The 25379-nt window shown below is 59.3% G+C and overlaps 1 protein-coding gene across 1 annotated transcript in view; it reads left to right on the top strand.

Annotated features, from left to right (window-relative positions):
* Positions 1-1191: 1191 nt before the first annotated feature.
* Positions 1192-25379, top strand: part of TMPRSS9 (transmembrane serine protease 9) — a 24474-nt gene continuing 286 nt past the window's right edge. The window contains exons 1-17 of the mRNA XM_029916406.1: positions 1192-1487; positions 1907-2073; positions 4641-4768; positions 7636-7703; positions 7813-7988; positions 8853-8894; positions 10037-10150; positions 12159-12330; positions 14555-14829; positions 16614-16750; positions 17315-17627; positions 17788-17959; positions 18410-18681; positions 19190-19326; positions 21156-21522; positions 24444-24615; positions 25187-25374. Coding sequence (XP_029772266.1) covers positions 1932-2073; positions 4641-4768; positions 7636-7703; positions 7813-7988; positions 8853-8894; positions 10037-10150; positions 12159-12330; positions 14555-14829; positions 16614-16750; positions 17315-17627; positions 17788-17959; positions 18410-18681; positions 19190-19326; positions 21156-21522; positions 24444-24615; positions 25187-25374 — 2875 coding nt within the window. The 5' untranslated portion in view covers positions 1192-1487; positions 1907-1931. The remainder of the gene's footprint in view (positions 1488-1906; positions 2074-4640; positions 4769-7635; positions 7704-7812; positions 7989-8852; positions 8895-10036; positions 10151-12158; positions 12331-14554; positions 14830-16613; positions 16751-17314; positions 17628-17787; positions 17960-18409; positions 18682-19189; positions 19327-21155; positions 21523-24443; positions 24616-25186; positions 25375-25379) is intronic.

Here is a 25379-nt window from a genome sequence, read left to right on the forward strand (position 1 = left end):
GGGTTCCGGCCTTGACAATAAACATGCAGCAAAGCAGATAAATACGAAATTTCAAATGAACAACAAGTAGTATATATATTTTTGGCATAAGTATAACCCAAATGTTGCACAAGGTGTGTTAAGGGCTATATCAGTCAGGGCTCTCCGGAGAAACACAGCCAACATGAAGGAGAGCAAGAAGTATTTTATGGAATTGGCTCACAGGACTGTGGAGGTTGGCGAGTCCAGAATCCGCAGGGCAGACTGGAGACCCAGGGCAGAGCTGGCGCTGCAGCAGTGTTCTGCCTCCTGGAGGCAGCATTCTGGTCCCTGAAGGCCTTCAACTGATTGCATGTGGCCCACCCACGAAAGGGAGGGTCACCTGCTCTATTCAACATCTACTAACTGGAAAGGTAATTACATCTAAGAATTACCTTCACCGCAACTTCTGGCATAAGGTTTGACTCATCAACCAGGCTCCATGATACAGCCAAGAGGACACATAAAATTAACCAAGCCAGCGACACGCTCCTGCTACAGAAGCAGGATTTGCTCGTTTGAAATTCAAGCATATCTGGGTGCCCGGTATTTTTCCTGACACCCAGGCCTGCCGTTGGTGCCCAGAGAGCCCCCCCCCAAAGCAGCCCTGCGACCCCCGGGAGGCGCCGGCTGTGGGCTCCCCGGGCCCCTCCCCGAGCCCGGCGCAGAGAGGGGCGGGTGCAGGCACCAGGTGGACCAGGGGCCCCCCAGCTCAAGGCGTCTCTGGAGGGGAAGGCCGCTCACGGGCGCACGCTCGGCCTATCGCACAGGAGGAGGCAGGAGGCCGCAAGTGCAGCTACTCTTCTCGCCCCTTCCCTGGAGAAGACTGAAGACACGCAGAAACTGCTGGACACAGAGACAGCCTCGGGCTCCCACCCGCCTGCCTCTCAAGGCCTCGCGCGGCCTCGGCGGCGTTTCTCGGGAGACGACAGTCAAGGCCGTGCTGAGCAGGACTATGCACGGTGACTTCTCGAGGCCTGGGCTCGGGTCTCTCGCGAGGTTTCTCTGTAAGGACTATGATTAAGTCCCAGCCTCGTGGGGCCCGGGCTCGGGGCTCTCGCGGGACTACCACCAAGCGATGGCCTCGCAGGCCCTGGGCCCGTAAGTCTCGCGAGACCGGACGAAGGGGCGGGCTGGACGCGTGAACAGGGGAGCGCATGGCTGCCCCTGGCTCTCTCGGAGCGGAGGCCCACCGAGGATAAGTAGCCGGCGTTCTCTCGGCAGAGGGCGGGCAGAGGCCTGACCCTCCGCTGGGGATGCTGGCGGCCGCGGCCACTGTCGTGGAGTCCAGAGCCACGAAGGACGGCGCGGGCGCCCGAGCCAGCGCTCGGCCATGCTCCAGCTTGTTCGCTCTGCGTCGCATACTCTGTGCAGACAGGCTAAGCGGTGGCCGGAGACAGCTGTTCTAGTCCCGGAGCCCGGAATGTGTCACCTCACGTGGCAGAGAGGACGTTGTCAAGACCCCTAAGGCAGGGTGACTCAGGGTCTCCCGGGGCCCGGCGTCTCCACAAGGTCCTCACGAGAGGGAGGTAGAGGGTCGGAGGCAGAGAGACGGGCAGACGGCGGCTGCGGCCTTGAGGGGGGAGGAGGGACCCGCGGGCCGGGGATGCGGCGCCTCTGGCAGCCAGAAGAGGGGGGAGAGGGGGCTCCTTGGGGCCCCAGGGGACCGGCCGTCCCCATGCCTGGATATTAGGCTTTTTGAGCCCAGAACTGCTTAGTAGTAGGTCTGGGTTCGTCTCCGGCACTGGGTTTGCGGTGATTTGTTAAACGGTTGCCAGACGGGCCCCTAGGGCACTGTTGGAGGCTGCCCATCTGCGCGAGGAAGACGCTTGCTTGGGGGAAGAGAAGGCTTCTCCAGCCCTGAGACGCCTTTCTTGGCGGCCTCCAGGTCGCCTTCCCAGTGTCTAGGAGCCATGGAGCCCACCGTTGGTGACTTAGAGCTTGTGCCGGGGACGGCAAAGGAAGTCCCGGCTCCCTGCACAGCGTGCTGCCGCGTGACCCTCTGTGCGGTCGTGGCCACCGGCATCGTCATGGTCGCCCTGGGAGTCCTCGTGGGTAAGTCGCTGTGGCCTCGCACGGTTCACACACTGGGCAACCTGCACAAAGATGCTTAGAAGTGGTTCAGTCGTGTGCACGTTATGATGATCCCAGAGCCAAAGGGTTGAGCGTGCAAGCGTGGGATTGAAGGCAGGCCGGGGGCCTGGGCGCCTGGAGGGCGCCTGGACCCCCTGGCGCTCTGGGCTGAGTGGGCGCACCGGGCGGCGGCAGGCACTGCGTGTTCACGTTTCCCATGAGCAGGCTTTCCAAGGAAGTTTTCTCGGTGAGGTGAATATGGAAACAAACAGCGAAATGAACACTCAGGTTTTAAGAAACTTGAGCAGTGTAAGAAATGAACGATGTGGTTTATGCTCTTACATTCCAAAGTGGCCCCCATTTCATATTTTTTTTGGTAGACAGTCATATTACTCAGAGTGAACCACACAAACGTATGGTCTCTCTACAATGTGGGGCTGCAGGTATACAAATAAATATTTCAGTAGAATGATCTAGAGATGCCTACGTTTGAAAAAGTAGAGAGAGGTGCCGAATTGTAAGAAAAAACGTGTCTGTGTGCGTCCATTGTTTTCTGGAAGAGAGCTCCAGAGCCTACTGACCGGTTACCTCTGGAGAGGACACGGGAGGGAGATTGGTCACCAGATGCCCTTTGGTGGCTTTTGATTTTGAACCATTGGATCCGTTACACCTGTTCGCAGAGCTGTCCTCTGCACTGGTTTTCCCCGCGCCCGTCCCTGTGGCGACGGCGACCACGCGTGGCTGACGGTGTGGCGGGTCTCCCCACACGGACACGTTTCCATGGATAACGCCTCGTGCCGTTTTGGGAGAACTCGTTGTGCGTCAGCGGAGCCTGCAGACCCTTTGGGAGCTTGCCTTTTTCCGTCCGGCGTTTGGCCTAGATTCCCCCTGCTGTTCGTCCGGAGAGTTTAGACAGACGCTCCCCGTGAGACCGCGAGCCGTTTCCACCCTTCACCCCTGCCGACAGCGCTCAGTCCAGTGTCGCCTGCCCCGGTGCTTCCAGGGCTGGCGGCCCGAGCCCCGGAGGCTTCTTAGGGTTAAGTCAGTTAAATTAGGGGCGCCGGGGTGGCTTGGTTGGTTAACTGTCATTCTCCTGAGCTCAGCTCATGTTATGACCTCAGGGTCCGGAGTTCAAGGCCCACGTTCGGGTCCGCGCTGGTAGAAGCCTACTTAAAAACCCCCAACAAACCAAATCATTTAACGTTACGTAAATTTAAAACTCCGTTCAGTTTCCCCACCAGCCATGTTTCATGGGCGTCTCATGGATACTGCACTGGACAGTGTGGCTCTAGAACATTCTGTCATCACAGGAATTTCTGCTGGGCGGCACTGCCCTGGAACAGGCGTATTCTGAGATGATAAGCTTCCTACAGTTTTATTTGGCGATGGGAAGGTCACCTTTTCATGGGGGAAAAAAAGATAAAAAGAACAGTTTGAGGGAAAATGTCCTCATGTGGCAGAAACAGTACACTGGCAATGCTCTGTGAGTTTCCTTGATTATGTGTAGTATAGACATGTTTCTTAGGTATTTTGCTCGCGTATTTGTGGAGAATCTGGGGTATCTCCCAGCCTAGTGTGTGACAGAGGCCCCCTAGTGGTTGTGGAAGTCAGATGCAGGAAAATGTGTGCTGGGTGAGTGGGTGGACCCGTGAGTGTGCACACATGTGTAAGCATGTGTGAGTGTGCTGTGTACATGCATGTGGTTGTATTGTGTGAGCACATCTGTGTCCTCACCAGGGAGAGGCAGGGGGCGGGACTTCACACTTGCATTCTAGAAGCACAGATACATTTTGGGAACAACGTAAATATAATCTCCATCTGAAACTAAGGAAGTCTTTAAGAAGCACTTAACAATTTTTAAAAATGTTCTTTAATTAAAATTCAAATGCACCGCATCCCCACACAGCTCAAGATGTTAGTTGGTGACGTTAGCCTTCAGGGAAGCTGGGGGTCGCGTGCGTGGGCCGTGCCTGCTACTTGCACAGCTTCCTGCAAGCCCTAGAAAGGAGCATAGGCGGCGGGGCCCACACTGCAGGGTGCTCATTTCTCTTTAGTTTTAGTTTCTTGAATGAGAAAAACAGCTGTCTTTGGAATTAGCTTAGAATCTATATCCTACTGTATTAATAAACAAATACTCACATGTTTACCTAGGGGGATATTCGTTCACAATAAATAGAATTGGTACCCAGCTGTCACGGTTTATGTGACTGCTACCTTTATTCTTGTATATTGCAGTTAGGATCATTTTTAGTATGTCATTTTGTGAGTTCTGACACATCCATGAGCAGGAGCTAGCCCTGCGCTCAGGAAACCTGGGATGGCCAGGCGCCTCAGGTGGGCGCCCGTGAGTCCGCCACCGAACCGAGACCCGTGTGAGAGGTGAAGGGGGGCGCTGTTGGTGGTCACGCAGGGTGCCCCCACACCCTGGCAGTCGGCCCACCCCCTGTTGGGGTGACGGCCTCTGGGTGGCTGGGGGCCTTTGAGGCTGACTTAACTGCACCCTGACCCCGAACTCAGGCTGTCTCACGGGGCCCTGGTCTTGTCCGCAGCCTCCCTCTCCACACAGGGTGTCGACGTGGAGCACACGGCGGAGCTGCACGGGGTCCGCTACGCCCGCAGCTTGCAGCACGAGGCCTCGGACTACTACCGCACCCTGACGCCCGCTCTGGAAAGCCTGGTGAGGGCGGCCGGGGGCTGTGAGCAGGCGAGCAGAGCCCAGCAGGGGAGGAGCCCAGGCAGGCGGGGAGGCAGGGAAGAGAGCACGTGGGGCGGAGAGGACGAGGCCGTCGTGGCCAGCGCGGGTGGCCCCAGGAATGCAGGGCAGAGGGGCATCTGTGCGACAGCCCTACTGACTCGTAGGCACTTTTAATGTTTTTTATTTCTTTTTGAGAGACAGAGAGAGACAGTGCAAGCCGTGGGCAGGGGGGGGGGGCGGTCAGAGAGAGTATACAGAATCTCAAGACAGGCTCCAGGCTCTGAGCTACAGAACCTGATGTGGGGCTCAAACCCACGAACTATGAGATCATGACCTGGGCTGAAGTTGGGACGCTCAACCGACTGAGCCACCCAGGTGCCCCTTGTAGGCACTTTTAAAGGTTAAAAGTTGTATTCCAGGGGAGAGAGCAGAGCCTCACACACAACTGGTGGGCACCTGAAAGGACAGCTGCTGCAGACACAGGCAGGCGGTCGGTCGGAAGGGTGAACATAATTTCCATGGGATCTAGCAATCCTGTTTGTAGGTGTCTACCCAGGAGAGATGAAAGTTCATGTCCTCACAGAAAACCTGCACCCATGCTCACGGCAGCATGATTCACAAGAGCCAAAACATGACACGCAAATGCTCATCAATGGGTGACACGTAAACACAAGGAGGCCCACCCCCATACGCACCCTTGGCCGTGAGCAGGAGCAAGGCGCCCACACCCGCCGCCCAGCGGACAGACCCTGAACACACGACGCTCCGGGAGGGAACTAGACACGAGAGGCCACGCGGGGTGTGAGCCCACATGTGTGACACATCCAGGACAGGCTCATCCTCAGACAGGAAGAGGGGCTGGGGATGGGGCGTGGCTGCTGGGGGAGGCGGGGTTGCCTTGGGGCTGATGGAATATTCAGAGATTGGTTGTGATGGTCGCACAGCTCTGAGAATGCACTCAGACCCATCCAGTTGTCCCCTTTTCAAGGGGAAGTGTAGGTAGGTGAATTATATTTCAACTAAAGAAAATGTTTTAAATTCCATCATAAGAGAGCAGGAGGGTCACTAGGTAAGAGGAGAGCAGTCTGCCTGTGGCCTGGAGGCTGCGTGACAAGACGTGGCAGGAGCAGGGCGCAGCTACGAGTCCCCACTCTCCAGACCAGGGAGCAACACGTTTCTCCTCTCATCAAGACCAGCAAGACGTACGGCCTTTGGGGGCCGCTCTCCAGCCCAGCTACCAGACGTGGCCTGAGGCAGCTCCAGAGGTAGCACAGAGGACAGGTGAATTGATGGGTCGGGCCGTGTGCCAATAAAACTGTGTCAACCCTGACACATTTCATACAATCCTCATGTACCGTGAAATGTTTTTCTTTTGATTTTTTCCAACCATTTAAAACTGTAAAAACCATTTTTAGTTTGTAAATTGTCTAAAAACAGGTAATGACTTGAATTTGGTCCGTGGGCGTTAGCTTGCCGAGCTCGGTCCCACGCCCTAACGCTCTGTCCGGAATAGAGCACGAGCCTTGTGTGTGATGTAAATGTTTCTAGCCACTACATTGAGGAAAAGAAAACAGGCTGGATTTTAATGTATTTTACTTAACCCAGAGTATCCAAAATACTATCATTTGACATCATCAGCATAGATAAAGCGGGTATTAATGAGACCTTTCACCTTTTTTTCTGTTGAGTCTTCAAAACCCGGTGTGTGTTTTACACTCACATTGCAGTGTGGTTGCTAAATTTTCATAAGGAATACCTGTTTCCTGTGTAGATTCCATAAATTTACATACCCCAGTTGCCTCAAATATACTTGAGTTTTCTGGTAACCGTGCGGAGCATCTGTTTTAAAATCTAAGTGTGAATTCACTAAAACGTAAAAGCCAGTCCCCCTGTGGCACCAGCCATGCGTCTAATGCTCAGTAGCCACGTGTGACCCGTGGCTACCATGTGGGACAGGGCAGGTTAGAACACGGGCGGGGGACGTGGACTCAGTGGACGGAAGAGAAGCAGGTTAGAGGGAGTTTTAGGAGGTGGATGCTTCAGGAGCAGACGCAGTGAGCGCCAGCCGAGCCGGGACACTGACAGTGCACAGGGAGGCCGGTAGTCACCCCACTGAGAGGGCAGGTGAATGGGGACATACGGGAGCCCTGGGCGTAGGCCACCTTCCGGGCCGGGGGACTCTCCGGATCACAGTCCCAGGATGAGGGCCCTTCAGTACTAAACCGAGACAGTGCATAGTGGTCACTCGAACAGCACACGAAAGATAAGGAAGTTTCTAGTAGCATCTGTTTGCACAAAGCAGAGTTTAATGTAAAAATTCGCATAAAATATAATTAACCATTTTTAAAACGAACAATTCAGGGGTATTTAGTATATTCATAAAGTTGTACAACCATCATCTCTGCCTAGTTCCAGAACATTTCATCACCCCAAAGCAACCTCATCCCCATCAGCTGTCCCTCCCCAGCCTCCCGCACCCATGAAGCCCTTTCTTGCCTGTGGATGTGCTGTTCTGGACGTTTCACACACGTGGAATCACTCCTGTGTCTGGTTCCTGCTCTGAGCGTGTGTGTTGAGGGTCTGTCCCACAGGCCGCTTGTGTCCGCACCTCGCTCCCGGCCATGTGCATGGGCCCGTTTTATCCATCCATCTGCTGATGGGGCAGTACTTCCATCCAAGTAACTTCCAAGGGCCTTTCCCCATCCTGCACACGACTCTGGGCTGCCGTGCGTAGTGAGCGGAAGAGGAGGCGCGGTTCCGTGCCCTCTCCAGCTCTGCGTGTTCGCAGCGGGTCCCCACGAGACAGCCGGCCTGGGCCTCAGCGGGTGCTGCTGTGGTTTCTGTTGCAGTTTGTAAGCAGCTTTCGGGAGACAGAACTGGAAGCCAGCTGTGTGGGCTGCACCGTGCTAAGTTACAGGTGGGTCAGGGCCCCCTTTCAGGCGAAGGAACCCCAGTGGACACCCAAGAGGTTCCAGAAGATTCCAGCAGGAGCCCTCCCTCCCCAAGGGCTTCTCTTCTCCCTGCAGGGATGGGAATGCCAGCGTCTTGGTGCATTTCCGGCTGCACTTCCTGCTGCAAGCCTTGCAGTCACTGAGTCTGGGCCTGGAGGAGGAGCTGTTGCAGAAGGGACTCCGAGCAAGGCTGCAGGGGCGCGGCCTCCCCCTGGCTGCCCACGGCACCGTTGTGTCTGCTCAGCTCACAGGCAAGTAGGCTGTTAGACCCCGAAAGGCATCAGGAGGAGGCTGTGGGAGAGGCGCAGCTGAACGTTGCATTGAACTTTAGGTTTTCAACAGCTGCTCGCTCCCCTGAAAAGAAAACATACGCACATTGCTTTACCCTCAATAGTACAGACCAGGGGACAGCAAGCTGCCAATGGCCAGAGTGTAACTGTTCTCGTCTCTGCAGCCTGTTGGGCCTCTGTCGAGGCTGCTTACTCTGCTGTTGTCATGTGAGAGTTAAAGATGATACATAAACAAATGGGCACAGCTGTGTATTGATAAAACTTTATTTGGATGATCAAATGGTGGGCCGCATTTAGCCTGCAGCCATTATTTGCTAACCCTGGTATAGAAATAAGAGTAACTGCCATGTTCTAAAATCTGATGATACAGATTCCATATGAACCAAAAACTTCCCCATAAAATCTGATGGTGCAGTGCATCATGGTTGGAGAGCCAGACATGAGTTCACTCTGTCATCAGGGTAAAGATTGCTTGCCTTGACCTTGTCCAGTTCCTACTGGACATTTATGGCCCTTGCCCACCAGCTCTGACGTTGCTAATTGAGTCTTAGTCACCTCAGTATCAGTGCTAATTGAATTCTCCTTGGTCTCGTGCCTACACAGTCCCTGCGGTGGCCACCTGCCCCATGTGGCTTTTGAGCGCCTGTCATGCAGCCAGTGAGATGGAGCAGCGGAATATTCCTTTTGATTTCATCTTAATTGATTTAAGTTGGAATTTGTGGCTCCCGTGGTAGAGCGTTCAGCTCTCTGATTTGCAATCCGATGTTTTCAAAGAACTACAGAACTCACTGGATGAACTTCTATCTCTTGTCCGTTTCACTGCAGGAAGCCAGAAAGCACCCCTGACAGAGAGAGACCTAAAATCAGGTATGTCTTGCCCTCTCCCACGGAGCTCCCCGCCCTCTGCAGAGTCTCCAGAGCCACCGGGGGGCTCCCCAGGCTTCCTGCAGCACACAGCCGGCTCCCTCCGAGGCAGGGAAGACTGGTGCACACAGCCGCCTCGGGGGCCAGCAGGGATGGACTTCCCATCCGGTATGGGCAAAAGATGCAAAGATGAGATGAAGTACACAGGGCCAAACATGAGGAAGAGAAAACATTACTGATGTTTTTTGAAAAATGGTAGAAATCGGCTGTTAAAAGACAAAACACAAACAAATGCTTTGGAAAAAGAAAACGAATGAGTACCACATGGAGTCCTCAGTGCGGTCAATCCTGGCCCCACGGGATGCTGGGCGGGCGTCCAGGGACATCTGGTAGTCAGGGGCGGGGCTCCTGGCACAGCGTGGGTGCCCAGCGTGCCGCTCCGCCCCCACGTGCCAGGACGCCCTCCCGGAGGGCAGTCAGGCCCACACGTGTACCGGACACCTAAAATGGCTCACGTAGTAAACTTGATGTTATATGTGTTTTCCTGCAACTTGAAAAGTTAGATTTCTTCTTGTAAATCTATTACTTAAAGTCCTATTTCCATTTGAGAGAGAGAAAAAAAGAGTGCGAGCAGGGGAGGGGCAGACATTTTTTCTATTTGAGAGAAAGAGAGAAAAAGACAGAACATGAGCGGGGGAAGGAGCGAGAGAGAGAGAGAGGGAGACACAGAATCTGAAGCAGCTCCAGGCTCTGAGCTGTCAGCACAGAGCCCAACGTGGGGCTTGAACCCATGAACCACAAGATCATGACCTGAGCTGAAGTTGGACGCTCAACCGACTGAGCCCCCCAGGTGCCCCAAAAGGTTCAATTTCACCTGTGTCTTACTTAAAAAAATGTGGGCGCTCGAAAATGTGGAGGCACACAGTGTGCCTCGCTCCCGTTTTATGGCCCTGGCCTCTGTGCTGACTGGTGTCCTCAGGTCGATCTCTGTACTGGTCCTGAGAAGATTATTTCCAAAACCTTTAGGGCCAACGAAGCACAAAAGATGTTTTCCACGCTCTGAAGGCTCTGAGAAGCAAGCAGCATCTTGCTGCGGCCGGGAGACGCGGAGCGGGGTCAGGAGCTTGGTTCTCGTCCGCCCTCAGGTCACTGCCCAGGGAGCGCCTTTTCCTGCCGCAACGGCCAGTGTGTGACCAAAGTGAACCCGGAGTGCGATGACAGCGTGGACTGCTCCGACGGATCTGACGAGGCGCACTGCGGTCAGTCCCCCGCCTGGCCAGTCTCTGGCCGTGTCCCCTCTCCGGGGTCAGCTGCTGGCCCTGCTGTCCGGCCCACTGTGCACATTCCGCGCGGCACAGCCGCTGCGCAGAGGAAGGGGGGGCGCCCAGGACGGTGGCTGACGGGCTGGGTCCCCGCCGAGGCGTGCTGGCGCTCCGTCCTCGGTGCAGGGGGATTGGGGCCGGGGGGTCTTACAGTCCCAGTGCTGTAAGAGGAGCCAGTTTTCCAGCCACGGTAGCCCAGGCCGAAGGGTAAGAGTGCGGGAGGGAAGAGAGAGCCCTCGTCACTCACAGCGGATGTGACCGACTAGGACTGGGTCCATACATTGACGAGCCGGGTGTTGGAAAACAAGGAAGCCTGACACTGAGGAGAGGAACGGCGCGCACAGAAGCAGGTCCTTTGCTTCATGCAAGTGCCCACGGGTCAGAAGATAAAATGCAAAACAAAAAATATCCCACGTGTGATCAGTAGCAACCCTAAGCCCGTCAAGCCTGTAATGTTACAGAGAATTGTAGTAAAACTTCGCCAGACACAAAAGGAGCCCGAAGGAGTTGAGACATAATGTCCCATGAAAAGGCAGATGCGTCAGAATTTTGAAACTTGCAAAATCTACGATGCGACATTGGTGGCGTGTGGCACCTGGACGTGGAGGATGACCTGTGGGGGCCGACTGAAATTAGCGGCTGTGGCCGGGGGTCCCCAAAGCCCCCTGAGGCTCAGTGACTTGCTGGAAGGACCCACGGAACTCAGGAAGGCGTCCTGGGCAAGGTTACAGCTCCCAGCGTCCGGCGCCGCCACAGGGACGGCGCTGGCCTGGCTGTCCCCCAGCAGCCCGCAAGTGCTCGTGGTGCGGCTTGGTGTCCCAGGTCCCCCGGGCAGGCGGCACCAGCGCGGCCCACTTCAGGTGGGAGAGTCCCAGGGCTGGCCTGGACAACAGGGATGTTCCCTGGCACAGTCCGGAGGCTGGAAGCCAAGGGCAAGGTCGCAGGAGGTTTGGTTCCTCCTGAGCCTGCGGTGGAGAATCTGTTTCATGCCCCCCTCCTGGCTTCCGGGGCTTGTTGGAGGTCTGGACTGCGTGGCTTATAGAAGTGGCCCCCAGATCTCTGCCGTCGTGTCCACACGGCACGCTCCCTATGCGCATGCCTTTGTCCAAATCTCCCCTTTTTTGAACACATCAGTCTTTGGCCTTAGGGCCCTCACTAATGACTTCATCTTAATTTGATCGTCTATGAAGACCTATTTCCAAATAAGTCACATTTGCAGGTACTGGGGGTTAAATCTTCATCTTTCCGGGGGATACAACTCAGACCAAAAAACTTAGCCCCAGAGGTCAGGGTGATACCACATGGCCTCAGGTCATCGTGAGTTTTTGGATGACCCGGCTCTCCCGGGAGGTCAAGCTGCTCCTAAGCAACAGTCCGAGAGCCTAGAGGGCCCTCCCCGGGGGTGGTCCAGGGCCACAGCGCCCGCTCTGCAATGTGCAGCACGTGGATCGCTCTCCTCGGGTAATTGTGTGCCGCGACAACACGAGCTGCAGTCGTGTTGGGGGAGACCGTGGAGGCCGAGTGGGGGAGGAGGCGGCAAGTGCCCTCCAAGCAGCTAGAAGCATGAGGAAGCCAGGGGTGCACCCTTTGCTTTACGAGTCAGCACACCCAGAATCAAGTCGACGGGTGGTATTCCCACCTGGACTCGCCCTTGGCCACGAGCCCCACGGCGGGTGTGATGCGGCCAAGCGAAGGTCGCTCGAACGCCGCCTGTGCTCGCGGCGGAGGAAGGGCCCCGGCAGAGACCTTTCCTGCCGCAGCCGCGGGCGTTGACCTGTCGGGCAGCCGGAGACGGGGCACGGGAGGGCCGGGGGACACAGTCAGCAAAGCCAAGTGCAAGGGACCGAGCGTGTGTCTTTGAACGAGAGCGTGGCGGGGATGCGAGGTTCTGCGCAGGTGTGGCCCTGCCTCCTGAGGGCCCTGGTGGGCGGCCTCTGTCTTGCAGACTGTGGTCGGCAGCCCGGCTGGAAGACGGCCGGCCGGATCGTGGGCGGCGGCGAGGCGTCCCCCGGGGAGCTCCCGTGGCAAGTCAGCCTTCGGGAGAACAAGGAGCACTTCTGCGGGGCTGCTGTCGTGGGGGCCAGGTGGCTGGTGTCCGCGGCCCACTGCTTCAACGGGTGAGCCCTGCGGCCCGGCCCCGCCTTCCACCCCACCCGGGGGCGCCGCCTTTCCTGGGGGCCTCAGAGCCCCTTGGAGCGCTCTTGTCCCTCCCCGCCTTCCTTTTCTCTTTGTTGTTATCGAATCTGAATGTTCTTATTTTTTAGATCGTGGTAAAATGTACACGCCATAAATGTACCACCTTAACCATCACAATTCAGTAGCATTGTTCACACTGCTGTGCGGCCACCCCCCCCCCCGCCCATCTCTAGAACTTTCCGTGTCCCCAAACTGAGACTGTCCCCATGGAACACTGACTCCCTGCCCCCCGCCCCAGCCTTGGCTCCCTCCACCTACTCTGTCTGTGGACAGGACTCGTCTGGGGGCCCCTGTGAGTGGGGTCACATAGGACGTGTCCTTCTGTGTCTGGCTTCTGTCACTGCGCTCAGTGTCCCCTGGGTCCATGTGGTGGTGGGTGGCAGGATGTCCTTCCTTCCTGGGGCTGGTGATGTCCCAGCGTGTGGACAGACACATTGTGCTTGTCCTTCATCCACGGAGGGACGCTCGGTGCTTCCATCAGCTCTTGGTGGCCCTGAGTCCTGTTGCTGTGGACACAGGCAGACGGTTTGAGTCGTATTTCCAGTTTCTCTGGGTACAGACTAGGAGTGGGATCGCTGGGTCATCTAAATCTGTGTTTAAATCTTCTGAGGAACTGCCGCAGTTTTCCCCGGGAGTTGTGCTGTTTCCCGTCCCTGCGTGCCGCGTGGGGCCCTCCAGTGTCCCCTGTGCTCCCCAGCACACGGCTTCATCTTCCATCTTGACCTGAGCCACCGCAGCGGCTGTGACCTGAGCCCCCTGATGGCGCGTGGTGTGGGGCCCCTCTCACCGGCTTGTTGCCCACCTGTGTATCTTCTTTAGGGAAATGTGTGTTTGAACCCTTTACCCATTATTGAACCAGGTTGTTGCTTGTCGTTGTTGAGGATGGTCAGAATCTTTAACAAACCAGAGTGGCCAGGCAAAATGGAGCTGGTCAAAGGTGGGAGAAGGTTCTAGAAGCCTCTGTGCCAGGCTTTGCTCTTTGGTTGCTGCGGTCTGCGGAGACCTGGGGGAGAGGGCAGGGCAGTCTGGACAGACAGTTCGGTACTTTACAGCTTGCTGGCGTGTCGCCAGGCCCCTCGGGCAGCCTGCTGTCAGCCTCGGGAGCTGCCAGCCTGGGGGACGGATGCCAGAAGAGTCACAGCTGAGGACAGCAGGGGCGGCGGTTTCCCATCAGTGCTGTGCTCCTGTATTTCATCACGGCATTAGTGAGGCAGATGGAAGAGACGAGAACGCAGCACGACAGACACCTGGGCGCTCGCGCCTGACGGTGGCACGCATCACGCATCGCCGCTTTGCCGAGTTAGTGTCGCTCTGGCTGCGCCTTCACCCACGCGTGTGGCGACGCGTCTTTTCCTGCCAAGCCGTTCGGTGTCCCCCCCGCCCCAGCGCTATGCGCCCCCGACTCTGCCACACGTGTCTGCACAAACAGGGAACACTGCCGCCCGCACCTGCGGTATGGTCACACCATGTCCCAAGGGTCTGTCAGAGCTGTCTATGTGTTTCCGTTCTTTCTTATTCTGGGAAAACGTACATATAACGAGAAACTTGACCATCTGAACAATTTCTGAGGCAGTAAGAGTTTTGACCTTCAGCAGAATGGTTCTGTAAAGCTGTGGAGAACGGGCGGGGGGCGGGGGAGGGAGGGCTTCTGAGCACGTGGTCCCTGTGACCCGGTTCCGGGCCCATGAGGGGAGCGAGGCGCTCTTGGGGGGGGCAAAGTGTGAGGGGTCCCCCAGAACAGTCATGACAAGTAATACCATCTTCCTGTCATGTTGCAAAACACACACACAAATGCACAGGGAACTGTCCGGAGCCGCCCACCAGCGCTGACGCGGGGCCTCGGGGCGCGGCCTTCGTTCGGCTGTTCTGTGTGAGGCGCGAAGACGTGGTTTTTCCCAAGGCCTGTGGGCCTTGACCCCCACCCCCACCCAACATTCTGCACCCAGATCTGTCTTCGTGTCAAACACTAAAAATTGGCGTGGAACGGGTTCTTTTACATCCATTTCGTTTTTGACGATGTTGCGTGATGACTGAGTTTCGGGGCGCACCCCGGGGCCGCTCCCAGGGCGGCTGCCGCCTCTGTGCTGTCCCCGCTGCCGGTCCGCGCCGGGTGGGCCCCGGAGCCATGGCTTCTCTGCCCCGCAGGTTCCAGGACCCGACGGAGTGGGTGGCGTACGCGGGCACGACCCGCCTCAGCGGCGCGGAGGCCAGCGCAGTGCGCATGCGCGTGGCCCGCATCACCCCGCACCCCCTGTACAACCCGGACACGGCCGACTTCGACGTGGCGGTGCTGGAGCTGGCCGGCCCGCTGGCCTTCAGCAGGCACGTCCAGCCCGTGTGCCTGCCCGCCGCCACGCACGTCTTCCCGCCGCGCCGGAAGTGCCTCATCTCCGGCTGGGGCTACCTCAAGGAGGACTTCCGTAAGTCGCCCCCCCCCCCCGCAGCGGGGGGGTCCTGGGCCCCAGATCGATCCTCCGGGCAGCTCCGTGTTGTTCGCGGGTGTGCCCTGCGGTTGCAGCTTGGGCCAGAAACGGCGGCCTTTCCGGGGTGTGTTCACTGCCACGGCTTGTGCTCTTTGTGGGTGATGGCTGGAGTGGTCCCTGGGCAGAGTCGCGCGGCGGCCCAAGGCGCGGGGGGGGGCGTCTAGTAAGCTGCTTTGCACGCGGACTCCAGCGCCTAGCATCAGCCAGGCGCGTGCGCAGAAGGCAGTCGGTCAAGGTTACAGCTGGGCCCACGAGACGCTTGAGGCCAGAGGCCCCTTCCTGTAAGCCGTGCTTCACCGGCCCAGAGTGAGGCAGGTGCGGCGGCCACGGAACGGAGCTGTCTGGTAGGAGGGGTGAGAATCCACTGTGATCTGATGGTAGAAAGTGCTGGATGGAGACCCCACAGGCTGTCACAGGGAAAAGGAATGGGGTGGGGACTGCTTCAGGGAAGGACCCTGAAAGTGCCGCCTCGGCTCCGACCCGGTGGGGGAGGTAAAGTGTTGGGACAGGAGGTTGTCCTGCAGTGAGAGTTCCCGTCATTGTGGGAAGTCCTATTGGATGACGCCCGCCTAGAACATTCTAGAGCAAACTGTCCTGCACAGGAGCGCTGGCCGCAGGCCGTTCCAGTGGCCGTGCATGGAAGCAGGGGGCCCACGGCCTGTGATGTGAGGTTTTCTTAGCTCTGTGCCTGCCTAATATGAAAGCAAAGACAAATCCTGTACTATTTTTACACCTTCTGAAAAGGAAGGTATTTTCCACGTGGACTTAGTTAGGGGGGAAGATGAAGATGAATAAACCCGATCCGTAGACATTTCAGCCTCCCCCGTTCACCGACCCCGGGTCCACGGACAGGTCCAGGGACGGGGCAGGAAGCAAGCAGACGGCCTCCCCACGTGGCTCGCAGACCAGCGCCATCCAGGAGCGCTTCCCTTGGGGTTGGGGGTGTGCCTGATGTTTGTGACACCTGCTGTAGGAGCCACCAGCCCCCTTCAAGGTGGCCATGGCCGTGTGGCTGAGAAACTGAGTTTTCACATTTTATTGCATCTTAACACATTTAGATCTTCATTTAAATAGCCGCATGTAGCCAGTGGCCGATGGGCTGGACAGCATAGCCCTGGAAGGAAGTAGGTGAAGAGGAGGACAGGGGTGAGGAGTGCAGCAGAGGGAGAGGCTGGGCGAGGCTGGGGGCTGCAGGCTCTAACGGCGTGGTTGGGGGGCTTGAGGAAGGGGTGAAGGAGGAAGGCAGGCAGATTCTGCAGGGACAGCGTTCTCAGCAGCTGGGACAGCAGGCATAAAGGCCCTGGGGTCAGCGGTCCAGACTTGGACTTTTGGTTTGAGCTGGGGGATCACGCTGGAGGATTTGAGGAGCGGATTTGAGGGGGATCACAATATAATGTGCAGCGCAGATGGCGCCGGCTGCAGGCTGAGGAAAGGTTTCAGCAGAACGGGACGAGACCAACGCAGAAGCAGGTCAGGGGAGGCTCAGGGAAGTGAGGGGGCCCAGTCCTGGGTGTTAACTTTGGCGCCTCTTTGCTGTCTGGGCCCAGAGGGCTCTTGGTGGGTGGCTGCAGAGTGTGCTCCGAGCTGGCAGCCGCAGCAGGTAGGTCCCCCTCCGGCTGGGGACACCGAGGGCCAGAGCAGAGACATCCCGCAGCCTCCAGGCTCCACGGCGCTGCCCGTGGTCCTGACGTGCTCGTCCTGCTGGTCTGTGTCCTGGGCAGTGGTCAAGCCGGAAGTGCTGCAGAAAGCCACCGTGGAGCTGCTGGACCAGGACCTGTGTGCCAGCCTGTACGGCCACTCGCTCACTGACAGGATGGTGTGTGCCGGCTACCTGGACGGGAAGGTGGACTCCTGCCAGGTGAGCCCCACCTGCCCGAGGCCCCAGGTTTCCGCCCCGGAGAGGGGGTGCTCACGGTTTCCAGTCCGCCACCAAGACTTCCCTGCTTGGCTTTTAGCCCTGGATTCCTTCCTTTTTCCTTTACAGTTTTGGTCGAATTTCTGAAGCCTGCTGGGTGGGGGAGGGGAGGCCGCTACCTGCCCTCGGTGCCACAGCAACACTGGGGCCTGGGAAAACGTGGGGAAATGGTGGGGGGGGGCGAGTGCTTGAGAAGGTGAGAGTCCAGGCCAGCTGGGTGTGAGCAGACGGACCAGGCCTCTTGGGAAGCGCAGCCGCCAGCAAGGGACCAGGCGGCCACGCTGCCACCTTAGCGAGCGCGACGTTTTCAGAGACCCCCTGGACGAGGAAGGGGGAGGTCTGCGCCGAGAGACCTTGGAGACCCCGCAGCCCAGCTGTCCTGCCTTGTTTCTATGAGGAGCAGACAGAGGGGATGCAGGAGCATCCAGGAGCACGTGGCTCTGGGGTTTGGACTGGCTTCCGCCAGGCTGCCCCTGGCCCCCCCTGAAGGGTGCCTCTGTCCCCCAGGGCGACTCGGGAGGCCCCCTCGTCTGCAAGGAGCCCTCTGGTAGGTTCTTCCTGGCCGGCGTCGTGAGCTGGGGAATCGGCTGTGCAGAAGCCCGGCGCCCTGGCGTCTACGCCCGAGTGACCAGGCTGCGTGACTGGATCCTGGAGGCCATCGCCACGGCGGGCCGGCCTCTGGCCCCCGCAGTGGCCCCCACTACCGCCAGCACCGTGCAGCCCACCAGTCCCGAGAGCCCGGCAGCCCACACCCCTGCCGGGCCCACGCCGGGCCCCAGCACTGTGCCTGCAGACTCCGTCACCGCCTCGAGGCCACAAGGTGCTTTCTGGGGGTGCAGGGTGGGCAGGTGTGGGCCCCTGTGGGGCGGGACGGAGTGGTGCCGGCTCTGGGCAGCTCCGTGTGGGACAGAGAGGCGCTGCGGTCCGAGCCCTGGCTCCCAGCAGCGGACACGCCGGCCCTTCTCCCCTGTCCCCCACAGAGTGCGGGGCCAGGCCCGCCATGGAGAAGCCCCCTCGGATCGTGGGCGGGCTGGGAGCCGCGTCTGGGGAAGTGCCCTGGCAGGCCAGCCTGAAGGAGGGCTCCCGGCACTTCTGCGGCGCCGCCGTGGTGGGGGACCGCTGGCTGCTGTCCGCCGCCCACTGCTTCAACCAGTAAGGCCCACCCCAGCCCTGAGGGCCGCGCAGCGCCCCCCACACTCTGTCACCAGGTGCCCCCGCCCTCGAAGGGCTGAAGAACGGCTGTCTGTCCAGCTGCAGACCAGAGGGGACAGGCGGGCGAAGTGGGGGTCCTGGGGAGGCATCTCAGGGGCCCCACCTGGGCTGTAGCTCCTGGGGTGAGGATTTTGCTGGGCTGCTCTCTGGGGGATGAGTGGGGGTGTCTTCCCCTCTGCCCAGGGTCAGTCTGTCAGTCGCCGGGCACCAGGGGCCCCTTGTGTTGTAGCCAGAGGAGATGAACCCCCAGGGGCTCCCTGCCTTGTCTGAGACCCCCTGGCCTGGGGCCACTTTTGGGGAACAGCTGTATGGCCCCTCCCCAGACCCTGGCCCTCAGCTCTGGCTGGCGGCCTGGGGGCAGCAGGGTGTCTGAGCGCCCCTTGTCGGCAGCACAAAGGTGGAGCTGGTGCGGGCCCAGCTGGGCACCGCGTCCCTCATGGGCGTCGGCGGAAACCCAGTGAAGATGGGGCTCAAGCGGGCAGTGCTGCACCCCCAGTACAACCCCGGCCTCCTGGACTTCGACGTGGCCGTGCTGGAGCTGGCCGGGCCCCTGGATTTCAACAAGTACATCCAGCCCGTCTGCCTGCCCCTGGCCATCCAGAAGTTCCCTGTGGGCCGGAAGTGCATGATCTCCGGGTGGGGGAACACACAGGAGGGGAATGGTGAGCTCCCCACACCTGCAGGCCACGCCCCCCACTCCCCCAGGGTCACGGGCTCTGGCCCACAGGCTGTGCGGCTGCTCCGCAAAGTGTATTGGTGCCCCCCCCCCCCCCCGTTCCTTCTCAGACCGACTCGGGGTGCTTTCCTGCTACAGGGCAGAGCGCACTTGTCCCAACAGACTGCCCGGGAAGCCATGATTCTGTAGTAGAAAAGTTCGGACACCCCTGTGCTGTCCCCTTGGGGAACCCCCAAGAGTTAGTGCTGCTTTTGGAACCTCAGAGAGGCCTCCCTGCAGGTCACCCAAGGCGCTAGGGAACCTGCCTGGGGACCGTGGTGAGATTGTAGGGCGCTGAGTGGGGGCGTGGGGTCCGCCGCCTCTTCACGTCCCGTGCCCTGCGGGGCTGTGGGTCTTCATCCGTAGGGCAGGGACTCCCCTCCCCGGGGGCGGGTGCTGCGTGAGCAGGGGTCACTCTGTAAGCGGCCCTGCACGGGGTGTCCTCTCCTCGGCAGCCACCAAGCCTGACATTCTCCAGAGAGCGTCTGTGGGCATCATAGACCAGAAGGCGTGCAGCGCGCTCTACAACTTCTCGCTCACGGACAGGATGCTCTGTGCCGGCTTCCTGGAGGGCAAGGTGGACTCCTGCCAGGTGGGCATCCGGCCGCCGCCCGGCATCTGCAGAAACGGCAGGGAGAGAAGTGTCGGTGCCGCGGGCGGAGCGGGGGGCCCTGGAGGGAACCGAGTGCCTTTAAGCGTGTGGCTTAGAGAAATGATCCTATTTCCAAGCAGAGCATGAGGCTGCGGTTCAAGTGTGTGGTGGGCGCGTGTGAAAATAGACATGCTGACTGAAAAATGTGCAGCATGTGTCCCAAGGAGAAAAGCTAGTCACAGGTTTTGACACATGTGACGGGACCGTTCAGCAGGGCAGCTGCTGAGCACCCGGGGTGTGGGCGCCCCACCCGGAGGGAGACCGGGCTCCAGCACCGAGCTGTGAAAGCCGAAGAAACACACAGGTGGAAACGTGTAGGGACTCAGTACAGAGCCTGCTTGGGGTTCTCTCTCTCTGCTCCTCTTCCTCCTCCCCTCCACTGTCTGTCTCTCAAACAACATTTTAAAAAATCTTTAAAGGAAAAAGAAACATCGATGCAAAACCCTTAATAAGATATTAGATTAAAACTAATATGTTAAAAGGACAATAAATCACAACCACAGTGAGTTTATGTCAAAGTCCAGTCTGACACAGGAGAAGCCAAGTAATGCCAGTCATCACATTGGTGGACCAGAGAGGCGTCATCTCCAAAACCACAGAAAAAGGCATCTTATAATTTTTAACAACCATTCGTAATTACAATTTAAAAAAAGTTCTAGCCGTGTGGAAGATAGAAAACAGAATCCTGCAGCAGACATCACGGTTGCTGGTGAAACAAGGCTTCCATCACACAGAGCTGCCTGCCGTTGCCAAGGACATCTGGATTAACGCAGAAAGTCATGAAAAAACAAAAGTATGAGGATTTGTAAAATAGACAAAAATGTAATCTGCAGTCGCATGACTATCAAAAAAGAAAAAACTAAAACCATACAGATTCAAGTAAACTACGAAGATTCATGAGTTGAGCAAGTATGGCTTGATTTGAGATCATCATACAAAGTCCAGAACATTCCATTTCCCATCTAAAATCAGCATCAGAGAAAAAGGGACCCACGGACAGTGGGACCAAAACCTGTCTGGTGTCCAGAAGTAAACTCTGCAAGATGCTCAATTATCAAACTCTGAAGAAAATAAAAAGGACTGAATGAATGGAAAAATAAAGCATATTCATGGGTAGGAAAACAATATTATGAAGATCTTTCTCTCCATTTTCTCCTGTAAGTCATTGCAGTTTCCAATAGCATTTCAATATGTGACTTGGCAAGCTGATTTTAAATTCATGCGGGAGGGCAAAGTTATGGCTCGTGACCAGGCAGGATAACCGTGACAAGGAAGAATCAGGGACGGGTGTACCGCTGGGGACAGTAAGATGGGGCAGGGGGCCCGGGACCAGGGGCAGGGCTGCGTCAGTCCTGCGCAAGCTGGGTGCTGCGAGACCCATTTTTTCTGATCACAGGCTTTGTGGGTTGGAGAGGAGCGTGGGGCCCGGCGGGGCTGGCCCGTGCGCGCCGCTCGGTGTCTGCAGCCCCCACTGGGACGGCTCAAAGGCTGGTGTGCTGGAACATTCTGAAGGCGCTTCGACCTGCACGTCCAATGGCAGTTGCGGGCCGGGGTCTCGGCTACACCCTACATGTGGACTCTGCCAGGGCTCCTTTCCGCCTCCCCGAGACGTGATGGCCGGGCGAGAACCCCCGCCCCCGGCCTCTGAGGAATAAGTGACCTGCGTCACCGTGCGTGCTGGGGGCGCACGGTGTGTGGCCCGACTTGATCATGGTGTGAACTGATGGCCACGACAGATGTGACTCCCCTTCTCCTTCCTTCACTTTCAGGGCGACTCTGGGGGACCCCTGGCCTGCGAGGAGGCCCCTGGCGTGTTCTACCTGGCGGGGATTGTGAGCTGGGGGGTCGGCTGCGCCCAGGCCCGGAGGCCTGGCGTGTACACTCGGATCACCAGGCTGAAGGGCTGGATCACGGACACCATGGCCTCCGGCCCCCGCCCCACCACGGGGACACTCGCCACCAGGCAGTCCTCTGGGACGGCAGCTGGCTCCACAGTCCCAGGGGTCCTGACCAGCACAGCCGCTCCCTGGGCCACCAGCATGGCCACCAGCATGGCCACGGCCACCGTAGGCGCCACTGCCGGGGGACAGACGCTTCCAGAAACCCCAGGGACCAGCTTGGGCTTCCAGCCACCAGGTACTGGGGAGGGTCCCATTACAGGTGTCATGCTGCTTCGGGTGGGGGTGGGGGTGGGGGGCTTCAGCAGACCTCTGTTCTCGCCCAGGCTGGAGGTCGGAAGTCTGAGCAGATGCTGTGCTCTCCCCCCCTCACGGGGTCATCCCTCTGTGCATGTCTGTCCTCACGTCCTCACCTGTAGGATACCTGTCACACTGTGTCAGGCCCCTGTCCTGAGAGCCAGGGACACTAGCACTGCTTGCTCAGACGTATGTGGTCTAGTGGCTTACCCCCCAGCCTGGCTGCTCCTGTTTTATTATTTATTTTTAGTTGTTTTAAGTTTGTTCATTCACGTAGCACAAGTAGGGGAGGGGCAGAGAGCGGGGGAGAAGCCCAAACTGGCTCTGCACGGTCAGCGCAGAGCGTGATGCCGGCCGGCCTGACTCCCCGGCCACAAGCCCATGCCCCAAGCTGAAGCCAGATGCTTAACTGTGCCTTTGTTTTTACTAAAAATTTTTAAAATGTTTGTTTATTATTGAGACACAGAGAGACAGAGGATGAGCCAGGGAGGGGCAGAGAGAGAGAGAATCCCAAGCAGGCTGTGCCCTCTGAGCTCAGAGCCCAACATGGGGCTTGATCCCACCACCTGCAACCATGACCTGAGCTGAAATCAAGGGGCAGATGCCCCATCGGCTGGGCCACCCCGTGCCCCCGTCTGCCCCTGTTATGACATGGAGTGTCTCCTGGGGCACCGGGCGGGCAGGCAGGCGCCCGCTGGAGGGTCTGCGGCCGCGTCCATGCACCCAGTGTGCACGAGAGGCTCTGGGCCGCCCAGGGCTAAGCCCGCAGCGCCCCAGGGACCCCGGCGTCGGTGAGACACACGCCAGGTCCCTGGTGGGCAGGAGGTAGAAGGGGGCGGTGCAGGCCCCGCTCGGGGCTCCCCCCCGCCCCGCCCCACCAGCTAAAGCACAGCCCATCCCCACAGAACCGGCCCAGAGAGATACTGACAGAAAACGTGCCTTCGCGATCCTTCACGTTGTACCCAGAGCGTTAATTTTTATTAAACAGCGGTCCGAAGGGATGAGCACATACGGCAGGCCCACGGTCAAGGCCTGTGGAGCACAGCCAGACTTTGTACGGGCTGCAGCGTTGGGGGGGGCGGGCAGAGGGCAGGATGAGGCATGGCTTCTGGGGGGCCCCTGTCTCAGTGCCCATCCCCTCCTGGCTCCCCCCACCGTGTCAGTTTCAAGGGACACACTCAGGTGGGGTGGGGGCAGGGCTGGGGGGCGGCAGAAGGGCGCCGGCACGCGACCCCCGGCGGCCCCCAGCGGACATGGACGTTGTGCTTGCGTCCAGATGCTGAGAGACAGTGGTCTGGCTTCATTCAGGTGGGGAGCAGGTCAGCAGGGACCGAGCGAGCTTCTGGGAGTCCCAGGGGTTCAGCACGAGGGGCTGCCGCACCCACTTCCCTTCTTCCTGGGGAGTTTCCCAGAATTCCCAGCTGTTCCACGTCCCCGCCTCCAGCATCCTCATGACTCCCCTGCAGAGACTGTGGTCTGGTGGGGTGTGTGTGTGTGTGTGTGTGTGGGTGTGGGTGTGTGTGTGTGTGTGTGTGTGTGTGTGACCTAACCCCAGGACACAGAAGTTGGGGGACGTGCTCATAGTCACGATCTCTAGGATGTGTCATGAGGGCTATTTTCCCTTTCTCTTGCACACGTGGATGTCTGCACAGGTGGCCCAGTGAGCCTGGGTCGCTCAGGCACAGACCTGTGCCCACAAAGTCAGGTTCAGGCGCTTGTTGCAACGAGGAACCCACGCACCATCGGAACCAGGGTGTGGTTCAGACCGAGGATGGGGCGGGTCGTCGTGGGGCCTGGGGCCACCAGGGGGCGGGGGGGTGGATGGCATTGAAAAGAAGCAGTCTCCATTGGCTGAAGGCCCAGTCGACCACATGCCAGGGGTCCAGGCAAGGGTCTAGACTCAGGTACCCAGGTCCTGTTTCCCTGGCAACACAAAGTTAAGACGGATGCGGTGCCTCCAGCCCGGAACCCGCTGGGAAGTTCCGCAGCTGGACTGGACCAAAGGGGGCTCTTCCTGTCTCGGGGCACTGGTTCCGGCTCTGCTGGGCTGGGTGAAGGGGCAGGGACACTTCGGGGCTGCTGCTCCTGCCAGAAACGCACTCTCCGCAGCCACTTCATCTAGGCCTGGCCGCCCGCCCTGCGGGTCTTTGCTTCTCTGAGAGTCACAGCCAAGTTCCTTACTTGTCCACCTGGCCTGCAGTGGAGGGGAGGGCAGCCCTGAAGTGGCACACGTTCTCGCGCTGTCCCGTGTGGGGTGGCATTTCCAGGCGGGGAGCTGTTTCCGTCAGATGCCCCAGGCCTCCTGGTGCTGGGGAAGATCCCCATGGTGCTGGCACATGGGGGGGGGGGATGTGAAGGGAACAGGGCAGCCCCCCCTCCCCCGTGTCCTTCCCTTCGCGCCGAGGCTAGGACAGCCTAGAAACCCCCCAGTTCTGTCTGCAGGCGTGTTCTGAGAGGCCATCTTGTGCGGGGGGAGGGTGGTCCCCTCACAGCCTGGAGGAAGTGTGGAGGCTCACACAGCACCCCAGTAAAGAGAACCGGGGCGAGCATCCGGGGAAGCACAGGAGCTGCTGAGACAGGGAAGGGCCTCTCGGGCAGCGGCCTAGGGTGTGCGAAGGCCCTGGGGCAACAAGGAACTTGGCTCCGCGGGCCGGGGAGCTGCTTGGTGGGGGGAGGGGAGCGGAGTTGCTGGGCTGGTCCTGCGTTTCAAACCCTGTTTGAGAGGAGCTCAGAGGCTCGTTTGCAGGCTAACCGCCAGGTCCAGCGTTCCTGACAGCGGGCATCCTGAGGAGGTCCCCCAGCCTAGTGCGGGCGCACGCGGGGATGCGCTAGCCCGCCGATCTGTCACCCGACTCCCCGCAGACTGCGGCCTGGCACCGGTGGCAGCGATGACCAGGATTGTGGGTGGCAGCGCCGCGGCCCGTGGGGAGTGGCCGTGGCAGGTGAGCCTGTGGCTGCGGCGGCGGGAGCACCGCTGCGGGGCCGTCCTGGTGGCGGAGAGGTGGCTGCTGTCGGCGGCGCACTGCTTCGATGTGTGAGTCCGCGCGCCCGGCCTGAGCGGTGGGCTGGACCGCCTCGTCCGAAAACTCACCGCGTCACCCCTCCGTTCCTTGGCCCCGAATGCCCTCCCAGCCACCGGCACCGCCCCAAACCGTCCCCTCCTCTACACAGCCCCTCCCCCGGCCGCAGCTTCTCCCAGGGAACGATGGGACACTCCCACCCCGGCCAGCCCCACCGGAACCTGGCACCAGAGCCAAAGGCCACCATCCGGGGGTGGGTCCCCTTCCCGGGAGGGCGCTAGTAGGGTGGAGCAGGCTCGGGGCCCTGACCTCCAGGGGAAGGCGCAGCGCACCTGCCGGGGCCAAACCGGCCCTCCCGACCGCCAGAGCCCTAATACTAGGTGGAAACGGATGCGCTTCTGGTGTCACCCCCGTGCGCCGTAGCCCTCCAGGCACGGGACCCCGCACCCTCTCTGCAGTCCTAGGGGGAAGCGACAACAGCCCTATTCCCAGATGAGCAAGCCGGGGTCCGGGGGGCAGCAGGGACTGTCGCTGCGGGGCGGGAGCCGGGATCCGGGCCGACACCTGTCCCCGCGCGCCCCGCAGCTACGGGGACCCCAAGCAGTGGGCGGCCTTCCTGGGCACGCCGTTCCTGAGCGGCGCCGAGGGGCAGCTGGAGCGGGTGGCGCGCATCTACAAGCACCCCTTCTACAACCTCTACACGCTCGACTACGACGTGGCGCTGCTCGAGCTGGCCGGGCCCGTGCGCCGCAGCCGCCTGGTGCGGCCCATCTGCCTG

The sequence above is a fragment of the Suricata suricatta genome, chromosome 12, assembly GCF_006229205.1.
Source record: "Suricata suricatta isolate VVHF042 chromosome 12, meerkat_22Aug2017_6uvM2_HiC, whole genome shotgun sequence".
NCBI classification, from domain to species: Eukaryota; Metazoa; Chordata; class Mammalia; order Carnivora; family Herpestidae; genus Suricata; species Suricata suricatta.